General features: G+C 48.4%; 1 protein-coding gene and 1 long non-coding RNA gene across 17 annotated transcripts in view; one reads left to right on the plus strand and one right to left on the minus strand.

Moving 5' to 3' along the window:
* Window positions 1-17,595, minus strand: part of LOC146767620 (uncharacterized) — a 151,153-nt gene extending 133,558 nt beyond the window's left edge. For 3 of the 8 annotated variants that reach the window (XR_014954850.1, XR_014954847.1, XR_014954843.1), the window contains exon 1: window positions 366-17,595. This is a non-coding gene — a long non-coding RNA (uncharacterized LOC146767620). The remainder of the gene's footprint in view (window positions 1-365) is intronic. The other 5 variants (XR_014954851.1, XR_014954848.1, XR_014954844.1 and 2 more) reach the window with 5 other exon arrangements.
* Window positions 17,596-17,654: 59 nt separating this feature from the next.
* Window positions 17,655-19,499, plus strand: part of LEF1 (lymphoid enhancer binding factor 1) — a 70,648-nt gene continuing 68,803 nt past the window's right edge. For 4 of the 9 annotated variants that reach the window (XM_021525491.4, XM_085578098.1, XM_021525493.4 and 1 more), the window contains exons 1-2: window positions 18,378-18,608; window positions 19,419-19,482. In XM_021525491.4, the coding sequence (XP_021381166.1) occupies window positions 18,399-18,608; window positions 19,419-19,482 (274 nt within the window). In that variant the 5' untranslated portion in view covers window positions 18,378-18,398. Of the gene's footprint in view, window positions 17,858-17,932; window positions 18,030-18,377; window positions 18,609-19,418; window positions 19,483-19,499 lie in introns of those variants that run through there. The other 5 variants (XM_085578099.1, XM_085578100.1, XM_085578102.1 and 2 more) reach the window with 4 other exon arrangements.

Here is a 19,499-nt window from a genome sequence, read left to right on the forward strand (position 1 = left end):
GCATCACAGTCTTCCTGTAGGAAAGAAACCTGGTCTTGCTCTCCCTTCAGCCAAGCTCTCTGTTCACAATCTAACCCACAGAGTCAATCACCTTTTGTGAGTCCTGGTGACACCCATCACAGGAAGATGGAATAGATCACAGGAAGATGCGAGAAGTACAAGCACACCAAAGAAGAACAGTTTCAAACCAGGTTCATGGTCTTGAAGAAATCTCAAGGTAGTCTCCTAAGTCGCAGCTCATTAAGATGAAAATGTAACTCCTAATTCTCCCCATGTGTTTCAAACAAAAATTTATGAATGAAAGATGAATCTTCTTCTCAGTTGCTCCCTTCTAGCGCAACCCACCCAATTCCAGATTAACCCACCTCCTTCTAGTTCCATCTCCTCTGTGTGGTCGAAAATAAAGCAGGGAACTGCACCAACAGAGAAACTGGATTTCTCCTTGCCAAAGGAGCAGGCACATGAGGTAGGAGGCAACATTTGCTGGAAACCCAGATGTTGAAACATGTGTTTTTCTCCAGAAAAATGAAAGAGGAAAGAATCATGTGGAATGAGGCAGTGCAGTTCCTCTCTTTTATGCTGCGAGAACTTCCAAAAGAGAAGTTTCTTTCAAACAAAAGTGAGGCATGGGTAGTTTTCCAAATGTTCTCGTTTATTTATGATAGTTGTCTTCATTTAATGAGCAACGTGTTTTCTCTCAAGTCTGGCATAGCCACTGGCTGAAGCAACAGATGTACCACACTGATGATCCTGAAGAACAAAAACACATCTGTCTGCAGTAGTTCTTTTGGACTCTGAGGACCAAGTGTACAAGCCTGTGGGAACTTCACAGAGACTTGAAGTCCTAATTTATTCGTTGTTCGTTTATTTATATATCTTTATGAAAGAGCTTTAGTACTACACAATACTGTATATAGAAAATTTTAGGATGCAAATTACATTTTTTCCATATTTTAATATATCAATCCAAAAAAAAATAGAAGAAGCACTAGTCATCTGTGAAATGGCATGTTGTTAGATCTTTGTGTATTGAGGCAGGCATTGGACATTTTATAATGTACACAATTGGCACACCTGGGAAAAAATACATACACTGCTAGCTGAAATGCCTAATCTCTTCTTTAGCACATTTACGGTTTAATTACAAAACCTACTGAACAATTAAAATTCAGGTCAGCACACTGCAGCAATATCAGGCTTTGATGTGGGGTCAGCATTGGTCACAGTCCTGTACTCATTACATAGGTTAATCAATTTGGTGGAGTAAATATGACAGGACTGACCAAAAATCGATGTAATTACCATTGCTCTGAGAGCACAGGCAAGCACGGCAGGTTTATGTGTTTGTAAGTAATATTTTTGTCAAACAAGCAGAGATACAGAGCTGTTGGTGTAAAGCAGATTTGTTTCTTCTGCAAGCAGAAGAAACTGCATGTGTGACATGCATCAGGGTGTGCACCCCCATGCCAGCACCCTCACACACAGAGACAGTCAAATTGTACAGATGGATTGGTGCAGCTCAATGGGATGGGAATGTTTGTTTATGACTGCCCCAGCCACCTTCAAGCCCTAGCCCAGCTCATGAGATCTCCTGGTTTTGGACACCTTTAAAACAGCAGCTAATTAACAGAAACAGATCGCTACAACCAGACCAAGGATTGCTTTCTCTCGCCCAGACATGGATTCTTCTCAACGCCCAAGTAACAGAAACCCATCACAATCTGATCACCACCAGGCTCAACAATCAGGTCATGATTTGTCCAGCATGAGGGATGTAACAGGCAAAAGTGCCAAACTGGAGAAGAGAGATTGCTGCTGGTTTTGGGTAGGATGCACAGTTTGCTTCCTGCCCTGGAAGCCAGGAGTTATCGGGCTGTTCAGCCTGGGATTTTTGCAGTAGTCACTGAATTTCTGCTGAAAAGAGAGTGACAGCTAGGAGGTTTGAGCTGGGATTTTTGCAACAGTCACCAGCCTCCCAGGGAAATTCAGTGAGAGCTGAAGAGTTTTGATCCCTCACATGGAAGTTGATAGCAAATTAATATGCATTTCCATGGGGACAAGAGTAGGTCTGGGTGCCACAATCCCATAAGCTCTTCTGAAAATCACAGCCTTAAATGGTAATATTCTGATATTCCAAATATGTGGGGTTAGGTAATTTTTTCTAATTCTTAAAAATATATTAGTCATAATTTTCTTCTGCCTTTCAGTTCCTATGAGATAAAAGGAGCCTGGCTTTACAAGCAGCAAGATTTACCAAAGTAGTTCCAGAGAAGTTTTAAACCATTTTCTACAGTATTTCTGAATTTTTCCCCAATTTTTCTTCCTGTAAAATGTATGCCATACAGGATGTAGGACCAAGGGCACTGTCCCAGCTGAGCATTTGCCTGGGCTGACTCTTGGGCGTTGGCAATGGGTGTCACCTGAGCCCTGCTGCTCACCATGGTGGCACTGTCCCCAGGAAGATCTTGCCAGCCCCAAGTGCCAAGAGCAAGGGAGGGGCTGCAGGGACAGCCGGGGGCACACAGCCAGACAGTGTGTGACATCAGGGCACAGCACGGCCCTGCAGTGGCCTGCTGGGCTCCCACTAGGGTGTGTCAAAATATTAGAATAGGGTAGTAAAGAAGAAAATGCTTTTTTAATAAACCGTGGGTTGTCTCTTTGTAAACCAGAAGTTTAACTGCTGTAGAGACCAGGTCTGTGTCTCCTTGTGCTTGTTCACTGGTGCTATTTCAGCAGCCCTTTTACAGACTATAGGAATAAAAATAACAGGAGCCTTTAAGTGTTGCCACAGTGCTAATGCTTAGTACTAGGAAAAGGCATTGATGAACAGATCTTTACTGCTCATTTTATGTTTGAGTCCTGCTCCCTACAACACTCCGCTCTCTCATACTCCCCACCCACTGCATTTAAATGAACAAACCACGTTTTCTTTATGTCGTCTCCAGCCATCCCAAGAGCTTTGATCACCAAAGGAAACATGTCAGAGCTGGCAGTGTTCTCATTCCGGGGAAAAATGTTGATATTTTGGACTTATTTTTCTTGTGCATCAGAATGACAGCAAGTATTTTCAACTGGTTTAGTTTCCCAAGGAAGAAAAGTTCTCTGGTCAGGTTAGCTTATTTCACTTAGCTCTAACATATCATTTGTAGGCTGACTTTATTTATTTTTTAAAGCTACTTTATTTACTGCCTCCTAAAAAAAAAAAGAAAAAAAAAAAAGTAAAACAAACCTTCAAGGAAGAAAAGGAAGAAATTGCTTGGAAAAAAACCACTGAAGCTGCTTATTGTGGCAGTAATCAAAGAGGACATATTAATACCTTGCTTTTATATTTTCAAACAAAATTCACTAAAATGACCATAAAGCCACTATACATTCCTCTTTAAAGAAAAACAACAAAAAAAGGCATTTAGCGTGGAAAAGCATTCTGAGCTATTTTTCATTGACAAATTGAAGCTACCAGGGACAAACATAATGTCTTTTTGCTCTCTCTCACCTCCTTATTACCAAGTTTTACTCCCAGCTGTTCTGTGGGCTTCAGCTGGGTCACTGCAGACATGTGGGGGCAGACAGTGAACCAAGTTAGTGGAGTACCAACACCCCAGTAGGGACTATAGAAATATTCATCTGTAGCAGACTGGGATGTGTCAGCCACTGGAGCCTTCCCTATCACCCTTCACAGCAGCAGAACTGCTCCCACGATTACCATTTTCCCTATCTCCTCTCGTGGCTTCCTTTTTTATTCCCAAGTCTGGGAAACAAGGGCAGCGCAGTGCAGAGCCAGCAGGAGGTGCTCCTATAGCAAGGAAATCTGTCCAACAGAATAAATCCTACATCTGTGGCACCAAATTTCCCTTCTGCTATAATACAAAACATGTTTGGCATACACAAAAAAGGGCTTTTGGCATAGCAGGGGAGCCAGTTTGGGCTCTCCTACTGCAGAAATCTAGATGGATGCAATATTTCTCTTGTTTTTAAGTTACTGTAATCAAGCATATTGGAAAGGAGAAAAAAATAAATGAAAATATGTTATTAGGTTCTAGTAGACTTGCAATTTCTGAATTTCTTTTACAAATGCCCATAGAGTATTCTGTCTTTATCCTCCCAAGTCACTGAGAATAACACATCAAAGAGCATCTTTGCATTTCTATAATAGATAACAGCATTGACATAAGCTTCAGGGTTCATACAAACTATAAACTGAATTACCAATCGCCTGTCTCACATATTTATAAACTGTAAGTCAAGCCTGGAGAAAAAAATCCCAACTACAGGTGAAATAATTATTCCAAAGCTTTTAAAGAGTCACTTCTGAGGTGCAATCGGACTTCTGGTGGATGTGAATTATCAGTTTGGTTTGTACTAGCCTCTTCTTGCACAGCGGGAGTCAAATGGCAACCTGGGCTCTGCTGACCACTGCCATGGCAAGGTTGACATCACTGTTTGAACACGGGATTTTGTAAAAGCTGCAGGTCTCTGCCTCCCCTGGCTGAGGAAGGAAGGAAGGGATTTCCTCCTGCCATGCTCTTGCACTGCCTCCAAAGCTCAGGAGAGCTGGTGCTCCCGCAATCCTCCGAGACACCAGAGCCAGAACAGAGCAAGCCCTGATGGCCCAGAGCTTCTGCGTACAAACCTAAAAGTATTACAGACTGTGATACCTCTCCTCATGCCTTAAGGTGGAAGAAGAAAATTCTCCTTATTTTTGTAAAGCTCCCACAGGGAGTGCCCATTTTGGGAGAAACCCCAGTTCTCGGGTGAGGATGCGTGTCAGTGGAACGCGGTGTCTGCAGGCAGCTTGAGTCATTCGTGCAGCACCTCTCTGTACAACCATAGAGTTGAGAGAGTTTTGAGAGTTTTGTGCTATATTGTAAGAAAGGAAGACAAAATGAAGAGGAAAACATTGCTAAAAACGGTTATCGTGCTGCCTCATGCAAATGTGTTGGAAAAGAAATTGCAACCCACAGGTCAATGCCACTTTTGGAACTCCAGTACTGGTCTGAACTATCAGCTCCTCACCAGAACCACCCAAAGCAACTCCTCTGCTGCAGCTGCTGCTCAGCATGTCCACAAGGAGAAGTAACAACAGGAGTCAGAGGAAATAATGGCATAGGATTTGAGGTGGGATGTTCTTTTCCTGGGTAGTTTGACAAAGACCAACTGGATTCTAAGTTAGACATTTGTCTCTAGACCTCACACAAAAAAGAGAAGACCCAATATTTTATATCAACTTCTCAGTAATATGTGGTTCTGGAATATACAACAGCACATGGGCATTTAAGACAAGCAAAATTAGGAGACTAATTATTACAGTTCTGTTTTGAAAATTCAGACCTCTCCTGTCCAGGACTTAAGAAACTATCTTGAAACTATCTTTTCTGAAATCACACTAATTTTTCATCCTAGAGACTTTATATTGTATCAGCCCTAAGTTCTTCTCCACAATACAGATAGGAACAATCCATTTCCTTGTGGATCCCCTATTGCATTATGCAAACATTGGAAACCCATTAAATCCAATATTATTAATGACCCTATAACTGAAATGACTACCTGAGGGCTTTTAGCCATATGACAAGAGCTTTTCTTGAATGTGTTGAGGATTTACTTTTTTAAAAAAAACTTTTCTGACAGACAGGAGTGATTCCAAACCAGACCAGATGTAACATATCCAAAGTTTTGCCACGTGGTGACAAATCCAGCCTATAAAATTACCTTTTGGAGAGTCTCTTAGTCTCGTCAGCATGATCGATTCTTATTCACTTATGACTGCACCACAGTTGGCATTAGAATTTGGGGTCAAACCAGCAAAAGGGATTCTGGTGACAATAGCAGCATTCATGAGCTCTGTCAATGCAGCATGGTTTATTTAATTCAGCAAACACTTAGCTTTGGCGGCAGAGAGAGGCACAGACAGAAATATTAAAGTAAAAGTGCAGGGAAAAAAAAATTCTCCTGGTTAGACCACATCTAGATTCAAATGAAAATTGAGGGGGGAGCAAGGGAGTGTTGTTTTTTTTAAATTTTATTTTGTTCCTGGGTTGCTATTTTTCTGAAATAGAGTCCTGCTCTTGTGCTGAAAGAAACATGCAGTGAGAATCCTTCAGTGATGAAGGCTCTGCAGATGACAGATTACAGGACACAGCTCCATCTCTTCAGCCGTGCTTCTCTGCAAACTGAAACACTCTCTCCTTTCTCTCTTTGGATACTTTATCTAAGAGGATCGATATGCAGGAGTGAAAACAACTCAGCTTTCTCAGAAATAGACACAGCACTGAAAAGACACTCCAAAGGGCCCTAAAAAGCACTTGGCTCTTTAATAGGTTAGTATTTAAACATTGGGCTGTATAAGTGAAAAATGAAAAACTGTTCCAGTAGAATATGCACCAACACTTTAAAATGGAAGTTTACAAACAAGAGACCCTTTGTTCAGTGGCACCATTTCCTTTGGTGTTTGGAGGCTTTTTTGTTCCTTTCTGGCTCCAAACTGCCTCAAAGAAACTGAAAATAAATCTTACTCCAAAATCTTGCTGAAAAAAAAATACTTCTAGGTTGAAACACAGAAAAACCCACACAAACTTGATGGGATGGTGTACTTGACCAAATCCTGTCAAACAACTTAAGAATTTGGTAGCAATGTAGAAGTGGGGCAGATCCTCATGCACATAAAGAAAAAGGCCAGCAAAACCCCAAAACATGGCTGATAAATAACATGCAGGTGCAATTACTATTGAATGCCCCTGATATTTTCATGTGACATCATACTTTCAGGTGTCTTATGGGTTTTTTTGCTCCAAATGGCTCACAGCTTTTCTGCATGCACTACTCCATAGCCATCACATCTCACATCTCTCAGAGCTGCTTGTGCCAGGTGCTATGAAATTTGTGCTTGTGCTAAGAAATTTGAAGGAGCAAAGGCTCCTGTGTACTGTAGTTGTTGTGAGGCTCTTTCAGCTTTATGGAGAGCTCTTCTCACCTTTCCCAGGACAGCATCAGCAAAGGTTCATCATGGACTGTAAATCATATTTTTCTAGGCTGCATTCAGCAGAGGTGAGTTTCTGAGAGAGGAGCTGGGTTGACAGAGTTGAGTGAGCAGGTTTGTGTTCGTTGAACCATTTCACTTGGTTTGAGCTTTTAAAGCCTTACAAACTTAGAGAGCTATCCTTGTAGTTCTATGTCAATTAAATAAATCAGTATTCCTGAAAAATGACTACTGATAACACCTTCTGGTTATACTGGTGTGTCTGAATGGTCAGACCTACTCACCTTTACAAAAGAGATGGTGGACTCTTTATCCCTCCTGGGATAAGCACTTTGGTTACAGGGACAGCCTAGCACAACAACCTGCACAGCACAAAGCCTTTCACTGCTGAGGGAAAGCGAAGCCCAGCTAGGTGTGCTCACATTGTCCCACAGCTGAGTGGTCTCAACTCAGGCAGGGCAAGCAGCAACAACAAATAAAATATCCTGGTTTGGCTGCCTCTTGCCTTTCCAGGGAGAGATTGTGGAACCACTTCCAACAATCCTGTTGAGGCATGGACTCTTTCTTCCTTGGCCTGATGGTAGCTAATGTCTCTGGGATTCTCCTGCCCCACAGCAATTTTGAAGGAAGCTCAGCCCCCGGGTCAATCCCAAGCCATGCATTTTTCACATCACACAGGTGATGGCTGGCATTTAGACTCCTGACAGAAGAAAAGGGGCAGAGAAGTAAAATGTTAACTATTACACACTTATTAAGCTACATTACACTGATGTCTGTTATCAGGGAATGTGGATACTGCAATAGGCTACACGTAGAGGTGGTGCAGTCCCTGTCCCTGGAGGTGTTTAAGAAAAGACTGGATGTGGCACTTGGTGGCATTCCTTGGTTGATGTGGTGGTGCTCAGTCACAGGCCAGACTCGGTCATTTCAGAGGTCTTTTCCAATGTCATTGATTCTGTGGCTCTGTGGTAGGGATGGATCTCAGAATCGGTGTGAAGCGTTGCTGCTGCTGCCATTTCCTCCGCTACCATATAGCAAGAGGGTATTTGTGGTTTTGATGGGAGTAAGGCACAAAGGATCCTTTCCTTGCTTGACAGATGAAAGCCACCACAGGCAGAGACCCTCAGCCTGGTGGGAGGATGCCCAGTGGGAGCTCTTGCACTTGTGCAGAGCCCCACTGAACTGACATGCAGGCACTGGCCCAAGCACGATGGTTGCAGCATGGCTCCACTCTGAGTTATATTTAACACAGGAGCCTAAATTACAAAGCAGAGCAGGAGAACTCCCTTTGAAAAGGCTAATAAGGTGCCACCTGTTTCCCAGGTCAGAGCCAGGACTTCTGAAGGCCCACAGGTTTGTTTGACAAGACCCAGATCCACTGAACAAAGTAACATTAATAGGGCTCCTCCCCTGCTTGGGCACTGGGCAAGAGGCAGCTGCCCTGGCGCTGGAGGAAATCAGGAGCAGCCCCAGGGGATCTTGCAGGCTTCCCCAGCTGTGGGAAGAGTCCACAGGGAGGATGTGCAGCAGTAACAAGGGAGACAAAATTGTGGCTGAGGGGACAAGGAACTTCTGAGAGATGAGAATGAGCTGAAGGAATTTATTTCCCTAGATGAGGATAATTCAAATAAGTTGAAGGGTATGAACTCCCTCCAGAGCATAAAATTCTCTGGAGCAGAAACCTGTTAAATTGGAGAGCATACCATGTGTAAGAGGGACTGTGTGGGCAGCTCCATAAACCATGGAATGGAGCAAGAGGGGAGACCTTCCTGCCCAAACCAGACATTCATTCACACAACATCAAATCTCCAGCCCAGGTCAGGGTGTGGATGAAGTAAATCCATCTTATTACAGCCCTGTGCAAGAGTTTACATAAAGCAATGCACCTGGACATCTTCAAGTGCTGCCCTGCACCCTCCCTCTGGATCTACCTCTGGAGTCTGCTTCAGCTGTTGTTTTCAAAACATAGTAGTTTCACCATTTTAATATCTACCTGCAAAACCTCCTGATGCTTTGGGTTTTAATGAACCACCAACTACCTTAAAAAAAGCAACGTTAAATTAAAGAATTCACTGTTCATAGCTCCAAGTAGGGAACGAAGTAATTAATATACAGCTTAATCTACAGCTTCCACTATCCTTATACAGCTCCAGTGCTTTGGCCTGCAGCCCCTTTGCCTTAATTGCTCTCACTAAAGATAGCACTCTTCTAATGCAGAATAATCTGGTGAATCCTATGCCCATATCAGGGCTAAATGCACAGTATTTAAGAGGTAGAGAACTCAAAATAACAAGGTGTTTGTTTGCATTCAAGGAAAAATAGAAAACCTTACTGAAATCCAAGATAATATATCTTACATGAAATGAAATCCCATTAAAAACTAGTTATCTAATATTATTCTGGTTATGGCTAATAGCTAATAAATGGATGATCCTTTGCTAACTTATAATGGTGAGCCACAGCCTGTCTGCATGCCAAAGATACCCTCTTTAAAGAAAAATAAATACCACGGAACGCTTCTGATCTTTCTCGTATAAAGATTTTTTTTAATGAAACACTATTTAGATGCTTCACAGCCAGCAAACATAAATAAATGTAATAAAAAATAGTCTTGGCTGTGAGAGAGGTCTGAAAAACGGAATTCCTCAAGGGACAGACACATAAAGCAGGGAAAGTTTTATTTCATTATCAACATAAGTAGCAGCATGCATACATCAGCTGGTATCAATCTTGGTTATAGCTTGAGGCCAGTGACTGACGGCATGCTGCAAATTCAGATTCTGATTTTTCCATCACAGCATGCATTTGAGTAATTTTCTGCAGTTTTTGATTTTCCAATCTGCACTCCTCTGTTGCATCACCTTCCGTGTGCCCCAAATGACTGCCTGCAATTGGAGGTTCAGGGACTTTTGAAGCTGGAAGTTATATCCAAGCAGTTGTTTCATAAACAAAATTAATTTGCTTAATCCTTTTCTGAATCCATTCATCCTGTCAGGCTCAATATCATCTTGCAGGAAGAAAGTTCATAATTTAATTACACATTGTTTAAAAAGGTGCTGAAGTTAGTAAAAGTTATTAAAGTCTTTTAGCCAGGAAGAGTATTATCATCCAGAGTCTCTTGTTTTGTTGTGTGGGGAAGGACTGTCAGCTCAGCTGCTGACTGGAGGCTCCCCCAGATGTGCAACTTTTGCAGCTGCTCCTTCCTTCTGACCAGCACAAAGCAGCAGAGGAGGCAAGGTAGAAACAGGGGAGAAAGCACAGCTTTCTGTGGAGATGTATATGCCAGAAGCTCGCTGATCAGTCATGGTGTAACCTGGCAGGTGAGCAACAAGGGCCACAATCTGAACCCTTGCTTCCACGCTCTGCAATAGCCCAGCCAGCCTAAAGGGTCCCCCTCTCTCATTACCCTTCTCCAGCAGAGAAGAAACCATTCTCTTCCTTAGCAAGAACTTATTGGAAGACAGCCTGAGCACCCACACTCTGGCTGAGCTCAGCAGGAACCACAAGTGGTCTGGGGAGACTCCAAGCAGCACCACACAGGGAATTTTGGAATTTAAGTGACACAATTCACTTACAGTTTTCTCCAGTACCCCACACTGTCCCTAGTGTCATCCCTCATCAGCTCTTTTTCAGCATGGGGTCTCATCTGTAGGACCCTGCTCCAGCACAATTATGAATCAGGTTCTGCAGGATTTGACTGAAATCTCCTTGCATGTCATGTTCTCCTTTGAGAACTTGCAGAACTTTTGCTCACATTTCTTTACTTCCCTTGGTCTTAGAGAGTCTTTCTGAAACTCTTAATTGCAAGCCAAAACTGCCTGCTTCCCCTGCACATGGACACATGTAGTCCATGAGACACACTCAAAGGAAAATGGAGCTAAAGGTGAAATGTCCAGCTGCAACTCAGACTGATCTTGCACTTCATCAGAAGGTGAGCCATAACTGCTGTGCCTATAGGTTGTGCCTCTCCGCCTTCCAGTCACCAGGAAGAGTTGTATTTTCAGATCATTACCAGACCTGAAACTGTGAAGCTGTGATGATGAGATCACAAGGCTCTGAACAATACCCCAGACTCCTGCAAACTCCTCTTTCTCTGGCACTTCTCAGTCAAACAGTGCTGCCTTTGACTGGTATTCAGCTGTTTCAGTTTAATACCTCTGTCAGGCAAATTAATGCACTAACTACCATGGGAAGTGAGAGATGGTACAGTAAAGTAAGACCCAACTCCAAATAACTTTCTCAGCAAGAAAGAAAATTTGCCACGCCGTTACTTGCCTTAAACATTTTCCCTGGGGGAGCACCACATGTTTCACGGAGCACAGCGAGATCCTTGGTACAGCCTGGCTGCTGTTCCCCCTGCCCATCCAGCTGCATTTTGGCGATGGATTTGGTCAGACAAAGGTCAGGGAATTAAAAAAAAAGTAAATAGGAGTCATGTACTGCGAGCACACATTCACTGCATTGCTGAACTGTCTTACTAACCCGGGAGTAGCCTCCCACACCCCCATGCCGTTAGTGCACAGCTGCTGCTGGAAAGTTGCCTGCAGAGCCTCTCTCCCCTCCCACCTCTTTCAAAGGACCTTGTCTGGAGCTACCAGGCTTCTGCTGGCAATATTTGTCAGGGAACAGAGGACTACTGTCACTTAAAAACAAGCAAAGGATTACAAGATGCTTTGATTTCGTTGGGAGCACAGAAGGGGAACTATCGCCATTTCAAAAGCCAGAAGAAAACACTGGTGCACAGTCAGCTCTGCACGTTCATTATATATTTGGCAGAATATATCAATTGGTGTATGCTGGATTCCAAAACAGGTCAAGCTAGAGCCAAACCAAGGGCTTTGTAAGAGGGTGACTGCTTTACAAAACACCTCATATATTTATGGGGTTCCAGATACTAATTTTGCACTGTACAATCAAGTAGAAATAGAAATAAACATTTTCAGCATAAGGCTTCCAACGACACATGCACAAAACCCCAGCAAAAGGCCCTCAGGGGCTTTCCCTGGTGCATCCAAGAAGCTGCAGCATGAGACACTCACCAGCACTTCTGAGTCCAAGCTAGAGGTGCAGAAGCAGGACTTGGTTGGAGGGGCCTTTGAAAGCCTACCCACAGACACTGCCCTGGGTGTGGCATCGTGGCTCCTGGAGATACAGAAAATCTCATCCGTTCTGGGACACGTATAACATTTATTTTTTCAGGAGCAGAACTTCCCCTCAAAGAAAGTAGGAAATGTTGACGTAAATGGGCAAAACTGCTACTCTGAAATTAAAACACATTTCTTCAGCTTGAATCTCACATTTATGTGGCATCCCACAAAAACTACTAAAGCTTGGATTTTCAAAGGGCCCTTCAGGGATATTTTACTCCACTCCCTTTGAACATCTCTTTGGTCCTTTCAAAAATGCCAGGCTAAAAATCCCTCCTGGGGGGCAGCATATTGCTGTGCTCTTTTCAGGTCTTACCTTTAATGCAACATTAACCTCACATTTTGCATTTTTCCAAGCGTGGCTCTCTGGGTTTAGTTTGGAGTCCTGCGTCCCTTTTTATCCACATGCTCTGGATTATCTGATCTGATGAGTCATCAGAAATAATCCTGCAATGGCACTGCTCAATGTAAGGGTTAGTTTGCAAGCTACTTTGTGTCATCATTTATTTGAATAAACCATGCCACTTGCCCTGTATTTTATCTAGAACTTAAAAAAAAAAAAAAAAAAAAAAAAAGAAAAAAGAAAGAAAAAAAGCAGCCACTAAATACCAACTACCTAAGTCTCAAAATAAGATAACAACACATTCATCATGAGATCTAAGCCACCAATGCCTTCCTCTAAACAAAAGCTCTAACAGTAAAAATGCACTGGCAAGATTTCCTACTCAAATCTCATAAAGCCCATGTTGTTGCAAGAGCTAAGAAAACCTAGCTCTTTAAATAGAGTAATTCTGGGCTAAGAACATTAATGGCATCCCAGAACTGGAAAGCTGGATGTGTAAATTAAAAAGCAAAAAGCACATATACACTCTTAACATCCTAATACCTATTACATGTGATCTCTTTCAAAGTAGCTTTAAATGAGAAGTGCAGTTACTCTTTGATATAGCTGCTAGAAACATAGCCAGGATGCCCTTTGTTATAAATTTTAAAAATGAATCCGTATTTCATAAAGGCTCATAATAACTGAGTCTTCAAAACCAGAATATAGTATTCCCTTTTTGGTTTTTTTCTCCATTTAAAATATAATCTGCACCAAATACAGAGTAGCTCCCTTCACTTGGCAGAATTCTCTTGACTTGGTTGCTGGAAAGAATCCCTTTCAGCCACCATGACAGGAATGATCGTAAGTGCAATGAGAAATCCCCTCCACACCTCCACACCTAAGTTCTCTCAAGGTAACCAGGAACTGGCATCAACATCATCTGGAGTTCACAGCAGGTGACCCACCCCAATAAGCAGCTGGACATAGGCCATGGAGTGTGAGCCACAGTGTCTGCAATCCCAACCTGGACCCAAATCCAAAGGTATGCCAGATATCTGGACACTGTGCTTGTCAAAGGGACTGCACCACCAAAGGACTGTCTGCCTGGTCAACACGAGTGAGGGAGGATGCTGGGTTTTCCCCCCCAAAAATCCTGATCGGTTATTTACAGCTTTCCTTATAGCGTTCGTCAGGAGAGTCTCTTTAAACACAACAATGCATTTATTCTCACAGAGTCAAAAAATGCCTTAGAAGTATTATCCTTGTTTTAGAGGCACAGAACAGGTCCATATTTGCAAACACATCCATACAGCCTGAGGCAGCCCAGGGCTGGCTCCCCAGTGATGCTGTGCAGCAGTGGGATGTGCAGGGCACCAGCGGTAACTCTGCAGAGCCCGGGCTAATCACCACATCCCTGCTCTGGCCCTGCTCACCCCATGTCCTGAAGGAGGAGGATTTATTTGCTTCAGAAGGAATTTCGGAATTCAGCCTATATATTCAACTTGCACATAAATCACAGATGTTATCTAAATGGGGTGGCAAACGCAGACCCGGGGAACACGCATAATTCAGTCACATTGCCTTGAAAAGGCACCGAGAAGACTCGATTTGAGAAATTCTAAAAGCTAACATTCTTTGATGTGCTTTGCAGTCCTGAGGGAGCAGCGAGAGCCGGGTGCCCATCCCCGCAGGCCCGGGGGGGCAGGGTGCGCAGGGCGGCAGCGGGGCCCCGGGGATTCCCGTGGCGCAGCCGGCTGTGCCAGCCCAGCTCGGCAAGAAGCGCGGCTGTCCCCGAGCAGCGCGGTGCCCGCCGGGGAGCCGCGGGACACAGCCCGGGCTGCCGCAAAGGGCGCCTGGCCCCCAGCGCACCCACCCCTCGGGGGCCACATCGCTTCCTAGGGGGAGAAAAAACCACGGGGGGTTTGCCTAGGAAGACTCCTTCGAACCTCCGAACCGGCCTGGCGGGCGGGAGAAGGGGGTGTTAGCCGCTGCTTGCCCGTTTCTCCCGGCCGCGCTCCTGGACGCGCTTTCGGGCGGCTCATCCCGGCGGAGCCCGCTTGGCTCCGCAGCCCGGCGGCTTTAAACAAAAGGCTTGGTCTGTTTGGTTCGTTGGTTGGTTTTTATTCTTTTTTTTTTTTTTTTTTAATTTTCAGAAAACTGCAAGCCCCTTTTGCGAGAATATTTTCTTTCCCCCTCCCTCCCGCCGCTCCCCACAACCACTATGTGCTCCCCCTTGCATCTGACTGGCACGCGTCCAGGACGGAGGAATTTTTTTTTCCCCTCTTCTATTATTTATTTATCTATTTAATTTTACTTTATTTCCACGGCACATTTCGGCTCCAGCTCCCCAAACTCTTTGATCTCCCCCGCTGTCTCCTTACCCGGAAGAAAACCCCGGCTCTCTCAGCTGGGAGCTCGGCGCACACGTGGGCGCCCTGGCGCGCCTCCATGCTCCTGCCAAATTTAGTCACACAAAGAGCTCGGGGGGGACCGGCGGGGGATGAAAGGGGCCGCCGGCGGGACATCAAAGGCGCCGCCGCCCCGCCCCACTCCCGCCCTTCCCTATATAGGGGGCGCCGGCGGCGGACCCGCTTCGCACGCGAGTGTCCTGTGTCCCCCCGCCCCGCGTATTGCGCCCGCAAGGGTCGTCACTGGCACCCCGCTTCCCCTCTCTCCCCGCTCAGCCCCCCGGAAGCTCCACGGGGCTCGTCCCGCTGCCCCGAGCGCTGGAGCTCAGCCCACCCCGGGGCCCGTTTGCCCTCTCCGTTCACCCCCCCGCCCTGAGCCCGGGCTGGCCGTCGGGGAGTGCTGAGTGCGGGTCCCTTCAACGCTGAAAATGCAAAAATACCCAACAAACAAAAACTCCTCAACTCCCTCTGAAACGCTAAAACCCGTTCGAACGACCAAAAAAAACCCCAACAAAACCTGTCCAAAATTAAACAACAAAGCAAACAAACAAAAAACAAAAAACCATGGGAAGATACAAACTCGCGCTAAAAGCAAAAGAGGAAGAAAGAAGAAACATCTAAAGCGCAAAAATCACCCCTAGGAAAGTACCAAACGGCGCGGTAGCCGCCGCGGAGCCGGGTGCCGGGCACGGCGGCGGGCGCGCTCCCGGTGGCCCGGGGAGGGCGGCGGGTCCCGCCGGGGGCGAGAGCGGAGCCACCATGGGGCGTCCCCATACCCCGAGCCTTGCCCTCCGCCTCCGGCCGTGCCCCAAGGACTGCGAGCAAAGCGACAGCTTTGTGTCGTCTCCAGTCAAATCTGACGTTGGAGTTGACGTTTCCTGAGTTTATCTTTTTGTCGTAAATCATTATGGTTTCCAAACACACATTCCCCCGCCCCGGTCCCGCCGCCCCCACCCGGGCCCTTTTTTGCCTTCAAAATCCTTCCACCAAAAAACCGATCCGGGAAAGACTCCAGCCCACGGAAAGGCACGGCGGAGGGGCGGGGGGAGGCTGCTTTTCCCGAGGGACACGGTAATGAAAGAGAGGAGTGGCCGCGCTACCGGCTCCTCCAGCGGGGTCCCTGCCTGCCCCCGGGCCGCGCCGCCCCGTCCCGTCGGGCGAGCGGTTTGCAATGCTCAGCCTCTCAGCGAAGGTCTTTTTTTCAGAACGCGACCATCCCGGGGCAGCTTTGCCCGGCCCGAGTGTCCGGTGCCCGCCGAGCACCAGGAAAGGGAAGAGGGGCGGGAGGGATGCGGAGATGTACATCTCCGCTCAGGAACCATCCCCGAGTTTTCAGTCGTTTTCCAAACAACCGCTTCCCCATCGCCTCTCTGCAGCCGTCTCCGGGAGAGAGGGGGGTGTCCCTGCAGCTGGGGAGCATTGCACAATTAAACCCTCTCCCAGAAGTAACATTTCTAATTTCTTTCTTTCTCGATCATTTATTTCACGCACTTGTTCGACTTGTCAAGTCCATCCCCCGTTTCCCGCTACCTTGCTCCCTTTCTCGGGGTTTGGAGGGTCTAATTTCTCAGCTGGATTTTAATTACCCGTTCGAGGACGATTACGCAGAGCCGCGTGCGGCGGCGTGGGCAGCCGGACTCAGCCCGTCCGCATCCCGGCTGGCAGTGCCGCCGTGCCGAACCCGGCATCTTGCCGAAAACGGATTGAGCATCCACATGTTCCCGTTCCTCCGGCTCCCGGCGCTTGAAGGTTTAGCAACCTGACGGGGCATGTGCAAAGCACAAAGCGCACTTTTTCGATGCCAAAATACTGGGAAGTTGTTTCCTGCAAAATGTGCGCCCATCGTGTTCGCAAAATAAAAGTTGCGGATCCTGACGCTCCCCAAGAGCAGCGCCTGCTTTTGTCCGGATATTTTTTTTTTTTTTTTTTTTTACTGCATCCGTGCCCTGTTGCAGGGCAATGCCGGATCAGCCGGGAGCTAACGGGGCAGCGCGGTGCAGGAGGAACGGGACAGGGTGGAGGGGTGAATCTCCGTTACTGCTCTGGCTCCATTTACCGGTCCGAAACTGGGACGCGCTCACCCCGGCAGGTTTCTCCCCGTCTCTCGGGGAGTTACTAGTCGTTTCTGCCGGGCACTTGCTGGATTCAATGGGGATGTCTTAATTCTGCCCTTCTTCCGATGCGGGCGCGGGCAGAGCCTGGTCAACCCATCGCACACTTCCCACACCGGAGCAGCGCCATGTGGCGATGGGGAACGCTCAACAACGCGGCCCTAAAAAAGCAGGTCTGTCCGCCCTTCCCGGGGATGCAGCTAGTGCCCGTGCCCTCCTCGGCGGGCTCTTGGCTGGGAAGGGAGAGGAGCGGCAAGTGCCCCGGAGCACCCCTCGCGACACGGACACGCACACACAAACATACACGTGTGCGTGTAGGTACACACACGGACACACAGAGAGGCTACTCTGCGCAGCCAGAGCAAAGTTTGCCCGGGGGCAGCCCCGCACCCGCTCCCTCCCGCCCCCTCCTCCCTCCCCGCTGGCGCTGGCGCTGGCCCTGGCCCCCTCCTCTCCCCGCCCCCGCCGCTCGGCCCTCCCGGCCCGGACACGGTGTCAGTCACGGCGGCGGTCCCTTTCATCTCCGCCGCCCCCGCCCCGCCCCGCCCCGACGGCGGAGGGAGGGAGGGCGGGAGCGATGCTGAAGTTGCGCTGCCGCCGCCGCCCCGCGCCCCACCGCCGCCCCCCGCGGGGCGCCGCGCCCGCCGGCTGCGGCAGGAGGCCCGCGCCGGGCGCTGAGCGCGGGGGCGGCCGGGGGCGCCGCGCCGGCAACTTTTTCCCCTGCCCGCGGGCGCGGAGGGAAGCGGGGCGGGGGGGTCACCTCCCCGCCCGCTCCATCCCTCCCCTCCTGCTCTCCCTCCCTCGGCCCCCCGCCCCCCGCCCGTCGCGGTGCCGCCGAGCCGAGCCCAGCCGTGCCCGGGGCCGCGAACGAAGCGGCGGACAAAGGCCCGGTGGGTGCGCGGCACGGGCAGCGCCGGCCCCTTCCCCCGGGACGCCCCCTCCTCCCGCCCGCCTCCCCCCAGCCATTTTAACTCGGTCCCGCCGGGGTGGTGGCAACTTCACTCGGAGGCGAAACGCGGGCGGGCTCCGCTCCCCTCCCCTCCGCGTCTCTTCGCCCCCGGGGTGAGCCCGGGTCCCGGGGGGATGGAGGGGGGTCTGGTCTCCGGGGGGGCGGTCCCTGGCGCGGTCGGGACACGGGCGGGCGTATTCGACCTATTCCGGCCGTGCGGTGCGTCGGGGCGAGGGTCCCCGGGACGTCGGTGTCGTGCGGAAGACGGGGTACCTCGGCCCCGAGGGGGCGGGCGGACAGCCGGGGGTCTCCGGCTGCCGAGAACAACCCCGAGGAGTTCACGGGATTTTTCCTTCTTCTCTCCTCCTTCTCCTCCTCTCTCCTCCTCCTCCGCCCTCCTCCTCCTCCTCCCCCCGCTGCTCCGCCCGCTCCCCTTCCCGCGGCGGGCCGGCGGCCGCAGCAGACGCCGCGCTGCCGTGAGGATGCCGCAGCTGCCGGGGGCCGGGGGCGGCGGGGGGGACCCGGAGCTCTGCGCCACCGACGAGATGATCCCCTTCAAGGACGAGGGGGACCCCCAGAAAGAGAAGATCTTCGCCGAGATCAGCCACCCCGAGGAGGAGGGCGACCTGGCCGACATCAAGTCCTCCCTCGTCAACGAGTCGGAGATCGCCCCCGGCGCCAACGGGCACGAGGTGCGCGGCCGCGGGGGCTCCGCGGGCAGCGCGGGCGGAGGAGCGCGGATGCCGGCGGGCTCCGGCCGCCGCCGCGGGGAGGGAGCTTCGGCGGGGCACCGGGGAAAAATTTCCCATAGGAAAAGAAGTCATTCCACCCCAAATCCTGTCTCCAGAGGTGCGCCGGGCAGAGCCCTTTCCGCGCCTCGGCCCGGGACGAGAAAGTTGCCGCGAGTTCCCCGACGGTGCGGTGGTATTAGACCTCCAGCAGCCATGAAATTTCCTCAGTAAAAGCAGCGGGGTCGGAGCGTTAGCTGTAAACTCTTTAAGGGATTTGCATAAAACTGTTTGGGAAGAAATTCCCGACTCTAAAATAACTTCAGGGCGAGTGGGGAACCTGCCTTTTAAAAAATTTTGTTTAATTTTCTTTTTTTCTTTTTTTTTTTTTTATATTTTCTTTCTTTTTTTCCCCTAAAGATCTGCTAAGGAGGGCAACCTGATTTTCATTATTATTTTTGGTATCTTTTTACCAAGAGCATTTTGACCGCCAGAGCGCCAAATGTTTACCAGAAATTATGCAGGGTGCTTTTGCTAGAAATGCTTTGCAAAGCCCTGTAGTTATTCACGTTGTCATAAAACAATAGTTAACGCAAACATTTCAGGTACAATTGCCTTCCAAGCAACTTAAGAGGAAAAAGAAAGATGTTAATCTTGTGCTTTAAAATCCTCTCTTCCTTCAAGAAATTGTAGTAATGTGTTTGATAACCGAGCATCCCTACAATGACTTTTCTTCTTTTTCTTCTTCTCTGGTGGTGGATTCCTTGTGGTCAGGTTTCCAGGCAGACTCAAGCACAGGATTCCTACCATGATAAAGGCAGAGAACACCCCGAGGAAGGTGAGACTCGCACAGTC

This window comes from Lonchura striata, chromosome 4 (assembly GCF_050655825.1).
Source record: "Lonchura striata isolate lonStrDom1 chromosome 4, ASM5065582v1, whole genome shotgun sequence".
In the NCBI taxonomy this organism is placed as follows: domain Eukaryota; kingdom Metazoa; phylum Chordata; class Aves; order Passeriformes; family Estrildidae; genus Lonchura; species Lonchura striata.